This window comes from Phocoena phocoena, chromosome 21, assembly GCF_963924675.1.
Source record: "Phocoena phocoena chromosome 21, mPhoPho1.1, whole genome shotgun sequence".
Classification (NCBI taxonomy): domain Eukaryota; kingdom Metazoa; phylum Chordata; class Mammalia; order Artiodactyla; family Phocoenidae; genus Phocoena; species Phocoena phocoena.
In genome coordinates this window covers 4,031,162-4,047,581 of record NC_089239.1, presented here as the reverse complement: position 1 = coordinate 4,047,581, position 16,420 = coordinate 4,031,162, and the positions used below count along the sequence as shown (strand labels likewise).

The window sequence follows — 16,420 nt, the reverse complement described above, 5'->3', positions numbered from 1 at the left end:
TTGTTGTAACTGCCTTGTTTATACTCATGTAATTTTATGGGCCTGGTGTCCGTAGAACTGGGGGACAAAACCCCCAAAACTTGAGTTGACTTGATTGAAACAGATCTGGGGATGCTAAGAAACCCAACCAAGTCACCGGTTATCACGTAAAAAAGGGAGAAGTGTTCTGTCACTTGACTTCTCCCAGTTTGCAGCAATCAGCCCCCTTCCCTCGCTCCTAGTGAAAGGGAGTTGGTCACTTAGCAGTCCCTGCTGTGTCCGCCTAGTACCCCAAGAGCGGAGAGAGGGCCAGCCTGGGAGCCCTCAATGCTGGGTCTGAGGGGCAAGCCTCCTCCATGGGAACAGCCCTGAGGGTACACAGGTCCCAGCAGGCAGCGAGGGCGCCCCAGCGTCAGGCCGAGGGCCCTTGGTGACATGCATCAGTGGAGGCTGAGGGCCCCTGAACACCTGGCCCAGGTGAGACAGTGGAGACAGGCAGTGGGGGAGAGAGTGGACTTGCAGGCCAGGTGAGGTCAGAGGCAGAAGAGAAAGGCCACAGCACGCGGTCAACAGATGAGCCCTGTGCCCAGGGGCCCTGGACGGCATGTTTCAGGAGACACAGGATGTGGGAGAGTCACCCGTGTCAGGAGCGCAGCATCCCCCTGGACAGGGCCCCTGTCCCCACCCTCCACTCAAAAGACCCCCACCACAGGGCCCCACACGGCGCATGCACGTGCGCATGGCCGGGAAGGCTGGTGACCTAGGACCTGGGGGAGGACAGCGACGCAGCTGCGGGATGGGGCACGTGCCGGCCTCATGGAAGCCGGTTCACAGAACCGTATTGCTTTTCAAGGCCTGTGAGGAGCCTCAGGTCTCTAATCCAACTTGCTGATTTTAGAGAACAGGCTGATGGCTCAGCAGTGGAGTCAGGAGGAAAGGGGATAGAAGCCAGCCTCCCGGCTCCCACTGCAGGGTAGGGCCTCCACCCTGCTTCTGCGCCCCTGGTCAGCGACAGAGATGGAGGGGCAGAGGGGGTCCCGGCCCTGCTCCTCACTTGGCCGCTTCCCCTGCTAAAAGGAAGGTGTCCTCAAAGGCCGCAGGGGTGGGTGCCGGGGGCAAAGGTCAGGGCCCCCCGGGGCCCGGTCACATGGGGGCTTCTTGGCATAACGAACCACATCAAAACGAGTCAGGGAAAGAGATGGGGCGAGAAAAAAGGGAGAGAAAAGCAGAGACCGGGCTGAAGAAAAGATCCCGCTTAGTCTCAGAGAAGGGGCGGCAATAGGGCTTCAGGACGCCCCCTGGCTGGTCCCCACGGGACCTGCGCCAGAACCTAGCGCCCTTGCGTCTCCCCACCGACTGGGTCGCCGATGGGTCCGCGCATGCGCAGAGCTGGGGGCCGTGCGGCACGCGGGGCGTCGAGCGGGGCCTCGGCTCCTCCCGTCCTGCCTGGGCCCCGGGCGCCCCCCACCACCTCTGCGTTCACCACCGCCCGTCCAGAGAGAGACTGACCTCCGGTCACCGGGAGAGAAGGTTCCAGGGAGGGTCAGGAGGCGGCGGCTCGGCCCCTTCGTCCAGGAGACACTCACCATTCATCTGGGAGGGGGACGACGAGTAGTCCCGGTCCGTGGGCCGGCGGTCGGGCTTCAGGTTGCGGCCCTGCCTGCCCGAGCCCTCCAGCATGTTCACGATCTCGCCGCGGTCGATGTGCCGCAGGGCCGCGTACAGGTTCTCCACTGCGGGCAGAGGGGAGGAAGGAGGGCGCTGGGGGGACCACTACCCATCGCAGGGCGCGCGGGACGCCCGGCTCTGAACTCTGGTGGGGTGGGGGGAAGACTGCGAGGAGGGGAATTGCAGGCCTCCGCTTTTGTCAAAGTCAAAGCAAACTACCTCTTTGGAAAAGACGGCAGATCTGGGGACACTGCGGTTCCCGTCTGGCCCACGCAATAAAGCCAAAACCGCGGTAAAGCGAGAACACGAATGTTGTTTTCCCAGTGCATATAAAAGTTATGTTTACACTACACTCTAGTCTAAGTGTGCAGTAGCATTCTGTCTAGAAAGACAAGGCATCTACCATACCTTTAAAATATTTTATGGCTAAAAAACGCTAACTGTCCTCTGAGCCTTCAGTGACTCTTAATAGTCACATAAGGATCACTGATAACAGATCAGCGTAACAAATGCAATCATAATGAGAAATTCTGAAATATTGAGAGAATTACCCAAATGTGACAGACACGAAGTGAGCAAATGCTGTTGGAACAGACCTGCTGAATTTGATTGGGAAAAAAACACAGTATCTGCGAAGCGCCGTAAAGTGAGGTAGACCTGTGTTTTGTTATCCTTTAACAGATCTTTCCCAGACCCTAACAGCGGCGAATTTCAAGGCATGGGAAGTGTTTTTTTGTAACCTAAGAGGAATACTACAAGAAGATGAGTGAGAATGATTGGATTCTGTCTTCTGGAAATCCTTGGTCCTTGCCAGTTGATTTGCCATGCAAATGTAAACACTCAATTTCCTCTTAGCGCTTTGTATTCGGGAATGGGGTGGAGGAGGGGCTGAAAAGAGTGAGACAAATCTTCCCTCCCCCGTTGGAGACAATCCTGGAAGAAGAACTCCATCCGAGGGGGGACTCCTCACTGGGCTCTGTCCCGAGGGGACAATCCTCATTTGTTTGAGAAATTCAACCGGAAGGCACACACCCTACACAGATGCCATCTTCTAGGGGTCCTGGTGCGCTGTGAACTCATTCTGAGGATGGGAAGAGATCACGGCCAAGATTCTCCGAAATCCCCTCCCGGCAGCCTTGCCCAGAAGACCAGGGATCCTGAGAGGTGCATGTGTGCATGACTGTGCGTGTATGTATGTGTGAGACAGAGTGTGCAGAAGAGATTGGTTCCAAAGGCCAACACCACCCAGGGAATTTGGAGGGAGAACTACTTGGTGAGAAGAGGTCCTGGCACAGGCTTTGGGGAGAGAAGGCTCCCCAGCCCATCGGTACTGACTCTTTGCATCTTGGCCTTCACGGATGACCCAGAGGTTCAACAAGGCCACGCTCTGCTCCAGCAAGGAGTTGGGGTTCTCCACGCGGATCCTGTTGATGTCATCCACGCTGAACTGCAGCTCGCGGGCCAGCTCTGCGCACAAAGAACCAAGAACGGGTGTGAGCCCAGCCAGAGCCCAGCCCCGGCCCCCGAGCCCGCGCATGGAGTGGGGCGCCCGGCAGGGACCAGGAGATAAAGAGCAGTCTCCCTCTGGATTCGGTATTTCTTCTTCCCAAGGAATACCTAGTGAAATGCTGACACTTACACTGTTGTATCCCCAGGGAACGAGCCAGGAGGAGGCATGTGCCCAGGAGAGTAAATAGGTATTGAATGAATGAGACTGAGCCACTTATCCAAGGTCACAGGACAGGCTGCGGCCACAGCGGGAGAGGGACGGACCCACTGACTCCCTCGGTGCTGTCGGTGCTGCGCTGCATGCCACTGCCTTTCCCGGGAGAAGCAGTTCTAATGGAAATGCATTACTGTGTTTACGTTTCTTCCCGGAAAGGCGGTATTCACATTTAAAATGAAAATACAATTTCCCATCTAAATGCAAGGCAATAACACAGAATGCTAGCTCTTCCCCTCCCGTGATTTTTATTGTTATTTCTCACAGGTGCTTTAGATGAGAGAACAGCATTGGAGTCTCATTTCAAGGATGAGGAAGACCGGAGGGGAAAGTGATGGTGAGAATCAGCATATGCATGTACCCCCTCCACACACACACACACACACCACACATACACACACTCACACACACCACACATACACACCACACGCATCACATACACACCACACGCATCACATACGCACACCCACACACAACACACAAGCCACACACACACCACACATACACACACTCACACACCACATACACACCACACGCGTCACATACGCACACCCACACACACCACACAAGCCACACACACACACATACACTCACACACACCACATACACACCACACGCGTCACATACGCACACCCACACACAACACACAAGCCACACACACACACACCACACATACACTCACACACACCAAATACACACCACACGCATCACATACGCACACCCACATACAACACACAAGCCACACACACCACACACACACACACACACACCACATACACACCACACGCATCACATACGCACACCCACACACAACACACAAGCCACACACACACCACATACACACCACACGCATCACATACGCACACCCACACACAACACACAAGCCACACACACGCATCACATACGCATACCCACACAGAACACATAAGCCACACACACACACACCACACATACACACACACACCACACATACACACACACCACACATACACTCACACACACCACATACACACACCACATACACACCACACGCATCACATACGCACACCCACACACAACACACAAGCCACACACACACACCTCACACACACCACACGCATCACATACGCACACCCACACACAACACACAAGCCACACATACACACACCACACACATCACATACACACACCCACACACAACACACAAGCCACACATACCACACACACACACTCACCACATACACATCACACGCATCACATACGCACACCCACACACACAAAGCCACACACACACACCACACATACACACACTCACACACACCACACGCATCACATACGCACACCCACACACAACACACAAGCCACACACACACACCACACATACACACACACACCACACGCATCACATATGCACACCCACACACAACACACAAGCCACACACACATACACACCACACATACCACATCTCTCACACACACCACATACAAGCTACACACACAAACACACACAAAACCAAGAAGCAGCAGCAGATGTGCTTTTCGGGCTTAAAGGAGGAGCCGTCTCTGAACTTCTGTTGTGAGCTCCGCCACGCCGCCTTCCAGGAAGTTACTGCTAAGGTTTCCGAGCTTGTCTGAAGCCCTCTCTGCAGGTGGCTGAGTGAAGGGGGACTGTTCATCCAAAACCTCACAGGAAAGTGGGGATTCAGTCACAGGGCCTGCGACTGAGTAGAACGCAGCCTGAGCTGTCACTGCCTCAGTTGAGTCAGGTCTCCCCTCGTGGTGGACGGGACTCGTGTATGACTTCAGCCACGGCCAGAGATGACAAATGAAAAACGTCCAGACTTGATCTTCTTCCCTCCCTTCCCTCAGCAACGCCAGCCTGTGGGGACGGCGGCGTGTACGGTGCCGGGAGCCCTGGGCAGGCAGTCGGGATGCACATTTTTTGTTTGCTTGTGTGTGCATCCTTGGTTTGCTGGCTTTGCAGGGCTCTGTCACTAACTCACTGCACAACTAAAGTCACCCCAGTTATCTAGGTCTCAGCCTCCCCATCTGTAAAATGGGCCGCCTGGATCCATGCTAAGGTCTCCTGTAACGTCCGAAGTTGAGTTTCTAAAAAGGAAAACCAGAGAGAAGTGGGGGAGGGAGGGAGCCCCCCCTCTATTGGTAAACCATGGCGACAATCCCAGATCAGGTGCACACCGGTGGTGGGAAGAGGTTTAGAAATGCCTTCACCAGCTGGCCTTTAGTGGAGAGGAGGTGTAGAGGTAGGTGTAGACAGGCAAAGTGCTCTTCTGCCCCAATTGCCCCACTCACCGGCCCAGCTGAGGCCCAGGTGCTCTGATATAATAGCCATCTTCATGTCAGCCCGGTCTGCGCCGCTGAGGAAACCTGGGGGGAAGCATCGCATTCCATTTAGTAGCCTTGGCGGGACACAGAACCGACAGGCGTGGGCGAGGGACCTCAGAGGGTGCTCGGGGCCCACTCCGTGTCCACCCGATTGGTGGCTGAGCCTGAGAGGGTCAGTGGAGACCCCAGCCAAGGGCTGAGCCAATGGTGTCAGCTCGGAGCTCCCGTCGGGCTGAGGGGACGCTGCCTCCCTCACCGTCCCCGGGAAGGGAGTGAGCACAGAGAGTCACAGAGAGGTTGGTACCCAATGTGGACTCGCTGAGGATGCTGTATCTCAGGGCCAGCGGCGTCAGGGTCCTCCTCCGGTCATCGGCTCCACTGCCCTGCCGGAGAGAGACCAGGAAAGGGTGCTGTGGGTGCAGGCGGGGAGGACGCCCGGCCTGGCAGACGATGGGCAGCTGCACTGCCTGGAGCCTCGACACACAGGGTAGAAGTGTGGGCAGAGGGGGGGCAAGAGGGAGTCTCATGTACTTTATTATTATTATCATTAAGGATAAGCTCACATGGCCCTTATCACGTGCCAGGCCCTGATTGATGGACACAATCCCCTATGAGGTAGGTACCGTCATTCCTCCCATCTCACCGGGGAGGAGGAAACTGAGACCCAGAGGGCGGACTAACCGGCCCAAGTTAACTCAGCCAGTAAGTGGGTGGAGCTGGAGTTTGAATTTCAAAAAAAGTTTTTCTTTTTGGATTCCTTTCTGCTCAAAAGACCGGTTTTTGATGCCCAAGCCTTCGCATGCTGTGGCAAAGCACCGGGATGCTTGTTCAAGGCTGTGGGAAACCCGCCTGTGAAAGAGAAGTCGGTTCTCCCTAGTCCTCAGACAGAAAGGAGAAAACGAGCCTCGGACGTCTGGATGTGACCTTGTTTGTCTAGTTCGGCATGAAAGGCTGATGATGAAAACGACAGGACGACACCAGCAAAAGAGACCACCCCCTCCAGTGCAGTGGAGACTCAGCTGCTCCCAGGCACCAGTGATGCTTGGTGCTCACACCTCTGCTGACCTCAGAGCCCTGGGCGAGCACAGGGCTGACACCAGGCTTCCCTTCTCTGCGGGCCTGGGCAAGACAAGTAAGTAGAGGAAAAAGAGGCTCCAAAAAAGCCCTGACGCGGCTGGGACACCTTAAGCCACCGGCCACCGGCTGTCAGGCCTCGCCTTCCAATGTCCTGGAAGGGGCGTCCTGGGGAGCTCGGGGCCTCAGTGTGAACACGCGCGTCACCCTCACAGCCTGACGTCTGTCCCCAAGCTTTGCGGGAAGGGCTGGGCCACAGCCCGTGTCGGGGAAGAGCCCAGGGCCTTTCTCCACCTGTTCGGCTGAGAGTCCCAGCAGGGCGCTCACCTTGGTGCAGGGTGGCATGGTGACGTTTAGGTGGCAGAGGATGTGCTGCGTGTCCTCGTACTTCATCGCCTTGCGCAGGAATGACAAGGACCCTGCTGGATCTCGACTGCTGTCCCTCACCTAGACTCGGTCACACAAAAGGGAGAGTCAGGGGCCGCCCCACTGGCCACCGAGCCCAGCTGGCTCAGAGCTCTCCGCCTCCTGGACTTCTAGACCCGGGCGAGGGGTGGGCGAGAGGAGGCCGCACCTTGACAGGAATGGCCAACCGGCTCTCCCGGAAAGACTGGAAGAGGAAACTCCGCTGCTGGGCGGCCTTCTTGATGGGCACCAGATTCCCGGAGAGCTCTGCGAAGAGGGGCATTCCTTCCAAAACCTGCAGGAAAGGGAAAGCAAATGCAGCTGGTCAGGAGCAATGCCCAGATGCCCGGTCCCGCCTGTCAGCTCCCGCCTCTGCTTCCCCACGACCCCCCACTGGGTGTTTCGGAAAGGTTATGGTGGATGTTTCCTTACTTCAAAGGAGTTTATAATAAGCAGAACTCTTCATATATCCCTGCGTGGTTGATCAGCGTTGCTATCAGAATACTCTAGAATTCCACTAGGAAATCATAATATGGCTTCCGAAAAACATTCATCTCTTTGAACACCATCCAACAATGTTTACTTTATATGAGTGCCAGAAGGACCATGTTGTGGTTTAATCTCACCCATAATATAATGATCCCTACGGTGTATATAATGCTTTCAACTGAGAAGTTATCGTGAACCCATTTGACAGTGGAGGAAACCGAGGCCCAAGGAGACTGGTTAGTGCCCCAAACAGCATTAGAGGCAGGTCCCAGCCCTGTGGTCCTTCTTCCGGGCCCTCAGAGCCCCCAGAAGGCTCAGCACAGCCTCTGAGGCCAGATCTTCAGAAAGGTCCTGCTCTGTCACACATCTTAACCTAAGTGAGGACCCTGGGACGGGTAACAGGTTCAAACCTAGTCCCCGTTCTTTACTGCTCCCCCATCTGCCCAGTCCCTCCCCTGCTTCCTCATCTGGGTGCTGCCAAACCCCCGGCGTGGCAGGGAAAGTGGCTCTGCGGTCAGACTCCTGGGACAAATCCTTTCTCTGCCATTTACTCAGCTGTGTGACCTTGGGCAAGTTGCTTAACCTCCCTCAGTCTCGGTTTCCTCATCTGTAAACGGGGGATAACAAAAGGACACACAGTTATGAGAATCAGGGGAGATGACGCCACTCAAGCACTTTTTGCTTTTGGGCCACACGGTGCGGCACGTGGGATCTTAGTTACCCGACCAGGGATTGAACCCGTGCCCCCTGCAGTGGAAGTGCGGAGTCTTAACCAGGGGATGGCCAGGGAAGTCCCATTCAAGCACTTTTAAAAGTACCTGGGGTGTAAGAACTTGAATAAATGTCAGCTCCTAGCACCACAAATCACTGGGCTGACAGCCTGTTCTCTCCTTGACCCACATGGTGTCCCTCGGCTCTGTGGAAGCTTTCCGCTGATGCTTTTTAAAGGGACATGGCCCAGGAGCCCCTCTGCAGAGGCCGCCCTCCTGACAGCCCTGGGTCCCAAAGGCACCGGCTGCCCGCGAGGCGGGAGCCCAGGGGGCCCAGGCCCTACCTCTGTGTCCCTGCTCCGGGCCACGAGGCGGGAGCCCAGGGGGGCCAGGCCCTACCTCTGTGTCCCTGCTCCGGGCCACGAGACAGGAGCCCAGGGGGGCCAGGCCCTACCTCTGTGTCCCTGTTCCGGGCCACAAGGCGGGAGCCCACGGGGGCCAGGCCCTACCTCTATGTCCCTGCTCCGGGCCACGAGACGGGAGCCCAGGGGGGCCAGGCCCTACCTCTGTGTCCCTGCTCCAGGCCACGATGCGGGAGCCCAGGGGGGCCAGGCCCTACCTCTGTGTCCCTGCCCCGGGCCACGAGGCGGGAGCCCAGGGGGGCCAGGCCCTACCTCTATGTCCCTGCTCCGGGCCACCTCCACGAAGTTCTCGTGCTGCTCCAGCGTCTTGTCCACCCTGTCATCCGTCGTCATGCAGTAGCAGCGCAGTCGCCCTTCTCGGGGGTCGTTCATCTTGGCGAAAATGACAAACTTGGCCATGTAGGGCACTGCGGTGAGCTCCTTGTACAGCAGGGTGGCAAAGTTCACAGCTTCAGCCGTCCGAGGGCAGTCCGACAGCCAGAACCTGAAAAGGGGGCAGCCGTGAGCCTGTCCCTAAATGCCTGAGGGGGAGCGTCTCCCCCATCCAATGGCCTATAAGCCGAGTGGTGGCCTCTGACAGCCCCGGTGGTGGGGTGGGCAGGTGACGGCCTAAGCATGGCCACCCATGGGGACGGCGCTGCCCCCTCACGCAGGGCCCGGGGACCCGTGGCACCGGGCAGGCGGGGTGTCACCTGGCAGAGACGTTGGTGGTGAAGGTGGCGCACTCATTGGCGTACATAAGCTTGGTGGTCCCCGTGATGTCTTCCCACTGGGCCTGGTCTGTCCCTCCTGTGACAGCAGTAGAAAGGGCTTGGGGGACCGTCTCCAGAGGCCAACGTGGGACGTGCACACCTGGCTGTGGCCCCGAGAGCACACCTACCCCTCCGCCCCTCCCTTCGGAGCAGCCCTCCTCTGGGGTTAGAGGGCTCTTCGGGGACAAGGCAGCTCTACTCGGACACAGCTGCTCGTCCCTCCGAGGAGCCCATCACTCCCTAGCTGTGTCCTCCCGTCTCCCCAGGTGTCGGTGGAAGGAGCTGCTGCCCAGAAGGCAGGGCGGGGCGGGGGCACCGCTCACCAATGACGCTGCAGAGCAGCCGCAGGCTGGTGGTGTCTCCCTCCCCGCTGTCCCGAGGGTTATCTGTCCAGGAGGGAGGGAGTGGGACGCGAAGCCCGATGGGGCGGTGGAACTTGCGGCGCCTCGGCTCCACGGTGACAATGGGGCTGAAGGTGGCCTGGTTGCCCAGGAGTTTGGTGACCAGCTCATCGGGTACAGGCTGGGCCTGTGAAGTGCCGAGGGGGTACACTCAGCCCCGGAGCAGCAGAGGGGCTCATGGACGGAGGAAGAGAGCAGCTGTCTGGGCAGGTGCGAAGGCTCCCGGGGCGGGGGGCGGGGGGGGGGTCCCGCTCCTGCTGACGGCCAGCCCGGCTCTCCTCTCTGAGCCCCCATCCCCATTTCCTTGCTGCTCCCCACTCCCGGGGGCCTTGCTCTGCATCAGGCACCTCTCCAGGAAGCCAAGTGGCTTCCCCTCACGCTAAGCCTGTGGTTTAACACGTTATCTGGGGTTTTCTGCAAGTTACCAGGGCGACTGCCCTATCTCACCCACCCAACTTTCTTCTGAGCTTCAAGGTCAGGGCTCTAATGGGACTTTTCAGGCCCTAGACCAATGGGTGGAGATGTCCTGGGGAGGAGGGTCATCTCTGAGCGCCCTGACGCCTTCCATCCCTGAACCCGGTCCAGGTGATGGGGCCCCAGCAGGTAAGGAGAGGCTGTGTCACCTGCAGGGCCAGCTTCACTTTCTTGGTGACAGCATTTTCTGGGAAGGTGGCCTGCACCAGGGGGACGAGCGTGCTTTTCAGGGAGCCCCCCTCGGGGCCGATGGTGTCGTAGTCCTGGTAGAGCCTTGACATAATCACGAAGTACAAGGGGAAGTCGGTGGTAACGATGCGGCAGACCCTCTTCTTCTCCAGCTCCTCCAGGCTCCCCAGCTCTGCAGCCACAGGCCCGTGCGCACCCGTCACCATGGTGGCTTCCCAGGGCCCCTGATCCCCACTCTGGCGGCCCTCCCCAGGCCCCGGCAGGGGCAGGAGGCTGGGCCACCTGGAAGGAGAAAGGTCCTGGCCCAGGGGGTCCTGCATAGGACACCAGGCTGCAGGGGCCCGGGCGCCGGAGCTGGGCCACGTCTAGCCTCTCAGGGGGTCCCACACTCCGGGAGACCCCGAGAGCCCACCCCAAAGTGCAACCCCAAACCCCGTCCTCCAGGAGGAGGGCCGTGCTCCGGATCCCTGGGGCTCGCGCACCTTCGTCCATCCCATTGAGGATCTGATCCAGGTAGCTTTCTCCGTAGCGGTTCTTGTGTTCCTTCCACACGGAGCCGTTTTCACTCCGCAGCACCACGAGCTCGCGGTCCCCACGGCCTTGGGAGGCGAAGTGGGGGACCTCCACGATGACAGGGCTGGGGGGACAGGGGACAGTGGAGAGGGGCCCGGACGCAGGTGTGCATGCCATGTGGGCGGCAGCCATGGGCTCAGTAGGGAAGAGTAGCCGGGTCCTGCCTGGAAAGAGGCTGTCCCGTCTGCAGCCTGGTCCTCACAGACGGACAGACCTGCCTCAGGTTCCAGAGAACCCCCACCCCCGGACCCTCTAGCTACCCACCAGGCCCCAACCTGAGTTCACAGGGCGCTCTCCTGCCATGGCCACACAGCCGAGGCTCAGTAGAATAAAGCTGCCCCTGGACCTGACCCCGAGGGCCCGCCTGACATCCTAGACGGGGGACCCAGCCCCTCTGAGCCTCAGCTTCCTCCTGTGTCAGTGTGTGAAAGGACATTTCCTTGGGAGGATGGCTTTGAGGACTACATGTGAAGGGGAAGTCAACATGAAAGCGTTTTACAGCTGCTTTACAATCGGTGGATGAAAGCTTGGCAGCGGGGACAGGCTGTGGACGGAGACGGGAGGGCAGGGCCTCCTGGGCAAGACCTGTTCCAACACAGAGCCCGTGGCGCCTGAGGGATGCAGAGCTCCAAGGAGAAGCCCTTCTGCTGCGGGAAAGGTGAGGAGGGAGGCTCTGAAACCATCAGTCCTGTCCTTGGGGGCCATGCTGCAGGGCCGCCTTCTAGGAAGACCATTTCAGAGCTTAAATAATCAAACCCTGGGGGCCCCGAAAGGGGCCATCTTCATCCCCCCTCTAGTGTCATACAGGCGCTGAGGGCATTAAGTTCCCCCTGGGGAACAGACTCCTATGTGTACCTAGAACAGGCCGTGGAAGGAACACATGGACCCCTGGCTTTGACCGGTCAGGACACAGAGAGCACGGGTGCGGGCTGCAGGCCTGCCTCCCCTCTGCCCGGGCTGGGCTGGGGCTGGGTGGTCGCAGCGCAGCAGGGACAGGTCGGGGGCATGGGAGTGACCTCTCACCTCAGGAATTGAACTCCTGTGGGGCCCAGGGCGATGACCCTGCTGGCCAGGCCCTCCTCCTCGGCCAGCGGGGGCGGCGTGGGCAGCTTCTGGGGCTTCACCAGGCGGCAGGTGATGCGAGTGGGTGCTGCGCACGTCCGGGGCGGGACCACCACCCTCAGGCCGTTGTGCCTGCTGCCCCGCATGGAGCCCCCGCGGGCGTCCACCATGAAGCTCACCAGGAACCTAGGGCACAGCGGGTCCGTGTTGGCTTCTCCTGGGTGGGCGAGCAGGGCCAGAGCTGCCAGCCCCTCCCAGGCCACTCACCCTGTGTGCACAGGGCTGGCCACCGGGCTGATGTTGTCTGAGGTCTCTGTGGCCGGGCTGCTGGGGATCAGTGAGTCTTCATCATACTCCTTAGATGCCTGCAGAGGGGAGAAAGGCCAGCTGTCCTATCACCCCCGGGCCACGGCTGATGGTCTCGGCCAAGGTCGGGGAGGCTCAGCAGTGAACCAAGGGGCCCAGGGTAGGAGGCGCTCCCCACTCCCTACCAACCCATTGGGACAGAGCTCACCCGGAGTCTAAAAGGAAGCACGGGCTTCCTCATACCGACACGGACGGCCTCTCCTTGGCTCGGGACCCTGGGCCAGAGCTTTGGACGATGGAGCGAGTCCTCCGTCCCATCCGGCCTCGGTCTCAGCTCCTACACCACGTGCGCTCCTGACCTGCCCGCGTCCTCCAGTTCGTCCCCACCGCTCCGCCCCTGACGCGAACCCTCCGCTCTACGCAGCTCGGTTTCACACTAGAGCTGGCGTTGCTTCCCCCACACCGTCGCCTACGAGCTGTTCGGCTCTGGGCAAGCCACGTGTCCTGGGGCATCGAGGGGCACGAGGGAAACAGACCCTCGTCCCGGGGGTTTTCCCTATTCCTCATCTGCAAATGGGACAGCCCCTTCCTCGCAGTGACGTTGTGACTTGGGGACCACGGGGCTGCCTCGCCCCAGGCCTCGTACGTGGCGAGGACTCACGAAGCCAGCAGGTCCCCTCCAGGTTTCTTCTCAACTCTGCCCTCGCTCTCGCTTCCCCGTCGGTCCAGACACCCACGTCCCTCTCCTTCGCTGGACGCCCCTGTTCATTTTTCGCCTCTCGCCTCCTGTGTGAAGCCTTCCCCTTGACTCTGATCTGGAAGGGCTCCCGCCACACAGCTGGGCCCTGCGGTAGTCACCCTCCCTGCATTCTGAGCCCCTCCCCAGCTGGACTGTCTCCTCCCACATCCTCCCACCCCACACGGGGCACAGCGGGACGCCAGGAGACTCGGGTTCATGCCTCGGCTTCATGACTTAGGCAAGGACTCAGGGCACAGTTGGCCAGGGAACAGCAAGACCCGGGTCCACTCGGAACTTCTCACTGTCGTCTTCAGCGGCCCCTGGGGAACGTGCCACAGCAGCCCCAGGGCCACGTTTGACCGGGTCTCCCAAATGCCACCCGGGGCGTGACACCAACGTCACACCACTATGATGTGCCCGAGGGTGGAACGGCGGATTGGACGGCGTCACAGCCGCCTCCGCCTGGTGCCACTTTCGGGTCGAGGGGACGCGCGTGCCTTCAGCGGCAGGGGAAGAGACCAGCCTCATCTGGAAAACGGACAAGCCCGGCTCGGTGATCGGGCCTCAGGGTGGCCAGTCCCAACCTTCAAACACCACACTGCTTTCTTTTTACCCTAGAAAACCCCTTTGCCCAGGTGAATAAGTGCCAAATGGCCTAAAATTAAACCAAGAGGAATTACATTGTTTTAAACCATCCCACCGATCTTGGAGACAAATTCAGGTGGCATCCAGGGAAGCCACAAAATAGGGTATTGTAATCAGTAACAGCCCACGCCGGGAACAGCTCTCCTTGACGTCCTCTTTCCATCTGTATTGGTATTTTAAGCACCCGGTAATCCCTTGAGGAAGGTGAGGCAGAAACTGTCCCCTTTTTTTATGGACGTGAAAGAAAAAAAGTTCAGAGTTCCAGAGTCGCCCGCAGCTTCACAGAAGAGCAGATGCAGCCTCAGGCTCCCTCTCTGGCGCCGGGACCCTTGGCCCCAACAGGTGCATAAGGCGTGTGCTCAGGGGCTGTGGCCCCGAGAACATGGGCATCAGAGCCAAAACTTCTGGAGTCAGTTCTCAGCCCCACTGAGACCAGCGTGAGGGTGTCCCACGCGCCCTTGGGCTCTCGGAGACCCAGATCATCAATAGCTAGGATAAGAGCACTGACAGCACAAGTGCCACCAAGAACACGTGGAATCTGGGACCTGCGGGGCTTGGTAAACGCTGCCAGCTTTCAGCTATGAGTTCCTATTGTCCTGCAGGTCGTCTCAAAACAATCACTGTCCAGGGGACCTGCTCCCTGCCGAGGCGAAGTAAGAGAAAGGATGCTTCTTACCTGCTCTGGCTCTTCAGATCTGATCACCACTGTCTCGGGTGTGACGCAAGGAATCCGAGGGATGGCTGGGGATTCCACCCTGTGTGCCGAGAACATTGGGACATCAAGGGATGATCCTTATGAGTAGGCCCCCTCTCCCATGGAAGGCCTTAGTGAAACACTTCTGTACCCCCAGGATCACCTATCCGATCGGACCGCTCGCCACCACTTGAACCCCACTGGCACATGTGGTACATCCTGGCCTTCACACACTGACCAGCCTCCTCCCTCTGCCCCCATGCCTGTCCCCAGAGCCTGACTGTCCTGGCTGAGCGAAGGACCTGCCTCCTCCAGGAAGTCTTCCTGCATGCACCACCCCTGTTCTGCAGCCTTCGACCCCTTGGTGAGGGAACCCTCGCTCTGGCCATTACATCTTATTCTGCGTCACGATCTGTCCACTGGGTGTGTGTTTTGATTCTACCAATATATCTGTAGGTTCTCCATGGTCAGGGTCCGAGTCTCAAGTTTCTTTCTAAACGAAGTTCAGTAAATACTAATCATAGTTTTCCTTCTCCTTGGTCCATTGCCCTATTTTGTATAAGCCCTGGGACCAAGCTGGCACACGTCTGTCTTTTCAGAAAATACCAAGGGCTCAGTGTTTCTAGAAAGTTGTCGCTTTTAGATTCATTCACAAAGTCCCCGGGTGTGGCGATGCACCCACATCGCAATAGCTCACAGCATCTCAGGGAGGAATGAGAAACACAGGCAGACACAAACCCTCCGTGGGTCTTCCCTAATGGACAGGCCGACGGAGGGACGTGGCCGGCCTCTGAGGCCAGCTTGGCAAAAGTTCCTTTCTTTTTTTTATTATTTAAATTCTTTTAATTGAATGAAAGCTTTTAAAAATTCTGTAGTGCTTTGCAATTTTCAAAAGTTTCCCACACATGATTTCATATAATCCCACAATGACACACACCCCCTTTTTTGGCAATGGTTTCTAATCGCAATCTCCCTTGGTGGATTTTTTCTGGTGAGAAGCTGAGTGTGTGAGAGGGGGAGGGGTATGGAGACTGAGCGAGGAGAGAAAGAACAGTGGGGGGCAGGGACCCCTGAGAGGGTGGCTTGCGGTAGGAGAGACCTCTGCGCCTGTCTGGCACCCCTGGTGCAGGGCTAGCTCATCCTAAGGTGCTGGACCAGCACTCCGTCCGGGCTCGGCCTTCCTGGAACCTTCCAGCTCTGGAATCTTCCTACTCAGTCCCCGGGGTGGACCTTGACCTGCCCCGGCGTGAGCATTACTTACACTTGGTCCAGCTTCGGCACAAAATCCAGCAGCTCTTTCTCTTCATCTATATCCCTGGAATCCTGCTTCTCAGCCTTGAAGCCAACAAGTTCTTCCCCTGAAACCGCACAAGTTTAAGTGAGTGACAGGACGGAGATTCCCTCTTTCTTTTTCAAAAGAAAAGAGGGAATCTGCTGCTCTTCTCAACGCTCACCCCCGAGGAGTGGGGGAAGGTCTCAGATGCTCCAGGAGGACCATAGCAACATCTTCAACCAGCCCTGACCCTGTTCCTCCAGCCCTGGTACCCGGAGTGGGGCAGCCAGCCCCTGATATCTTAGTCTGCACCAGGCTTTGGAGAAGAAAACAGTTCCCTCAAAAAAAAAGAACTTTTTTTGCCTGACAAGTTCCACTTCAAAACAGCCCTTGTGGCGTGTGCAGTGACACCAAAGAAAGAGGTGCTTCTGTTCTTTTCCACACCACACGCGACAGAAGAATAAACGACTGTGGAACCAAACCCATCCATTTTGAGAGGCTCTAGGAACTTTAATAA

At 58.0% G+C, this 16,420-nt stretch overlaps 1 protein-coding gene across 1 annotated transcript in view; it reads right to left on the bottom strand.

Moving 5' to 3' along the window:
- ANK1 (ankyrin 1) overlaps positions 1-16,420 on the bottom strand; it is a 216,887-nt gene that overhangs the window by 28,183 nt on the left and 172,284 nt on the right. Inside the window, exons 24-38 of the mRNA XM_065899924.1 lie at positions 15,892-15,988; positions 14,613-14,691; positions 12,514-12,611; positions 12,208-12,432; positions 11,094-11,248; positions 10,572-10,783; positions 9,871-10,075; positions 9,488-9,584; positions 9,048-9,279; positions 7,344-7,469; positions 7,097-7,216; positions 6,000-6,078; positions 5,663-5,737; positions 2,983-3,114; positions 1,566-1,712 (exon numbers count right to left, since the gene is read on the bottom strand). Of these exons, the coding sequence (XP_065755996.1) occupies positions 1,566-1,712; positions 2,983-3,114; positions 5,663-5,737; positions 6,000-6,078; positions 7,097-7,216; positions 7,344-7,469; positions 9,048-9,279; positions 9,488-9,584; positions 9,871-10,075; positions 10,572-10,783; positions 11,094-11,248; positions 12,208-12,432; positions 12,514-12,611; positions 14,613-14,691; positions 15,892-15,988 (2,079 nt within the window). The remainder of the gene's footprint in view (positions 1-1,565; positions 1,713-2,982; positions 3,115-5,662; positions 5,738-5,999; positions 6,079-7,096; positions 7,217-7,343; positions 7,470-9,047; positions 9,280-9,487; positions 9,585-9,870; positions 10,076-10,571; positions 10,784-11,093; positions 11,249-12,207; positions 12,433-12,513; positions 12,612-14,612; positions 14,692-15,891; positions 15,989-16,420) is intronic.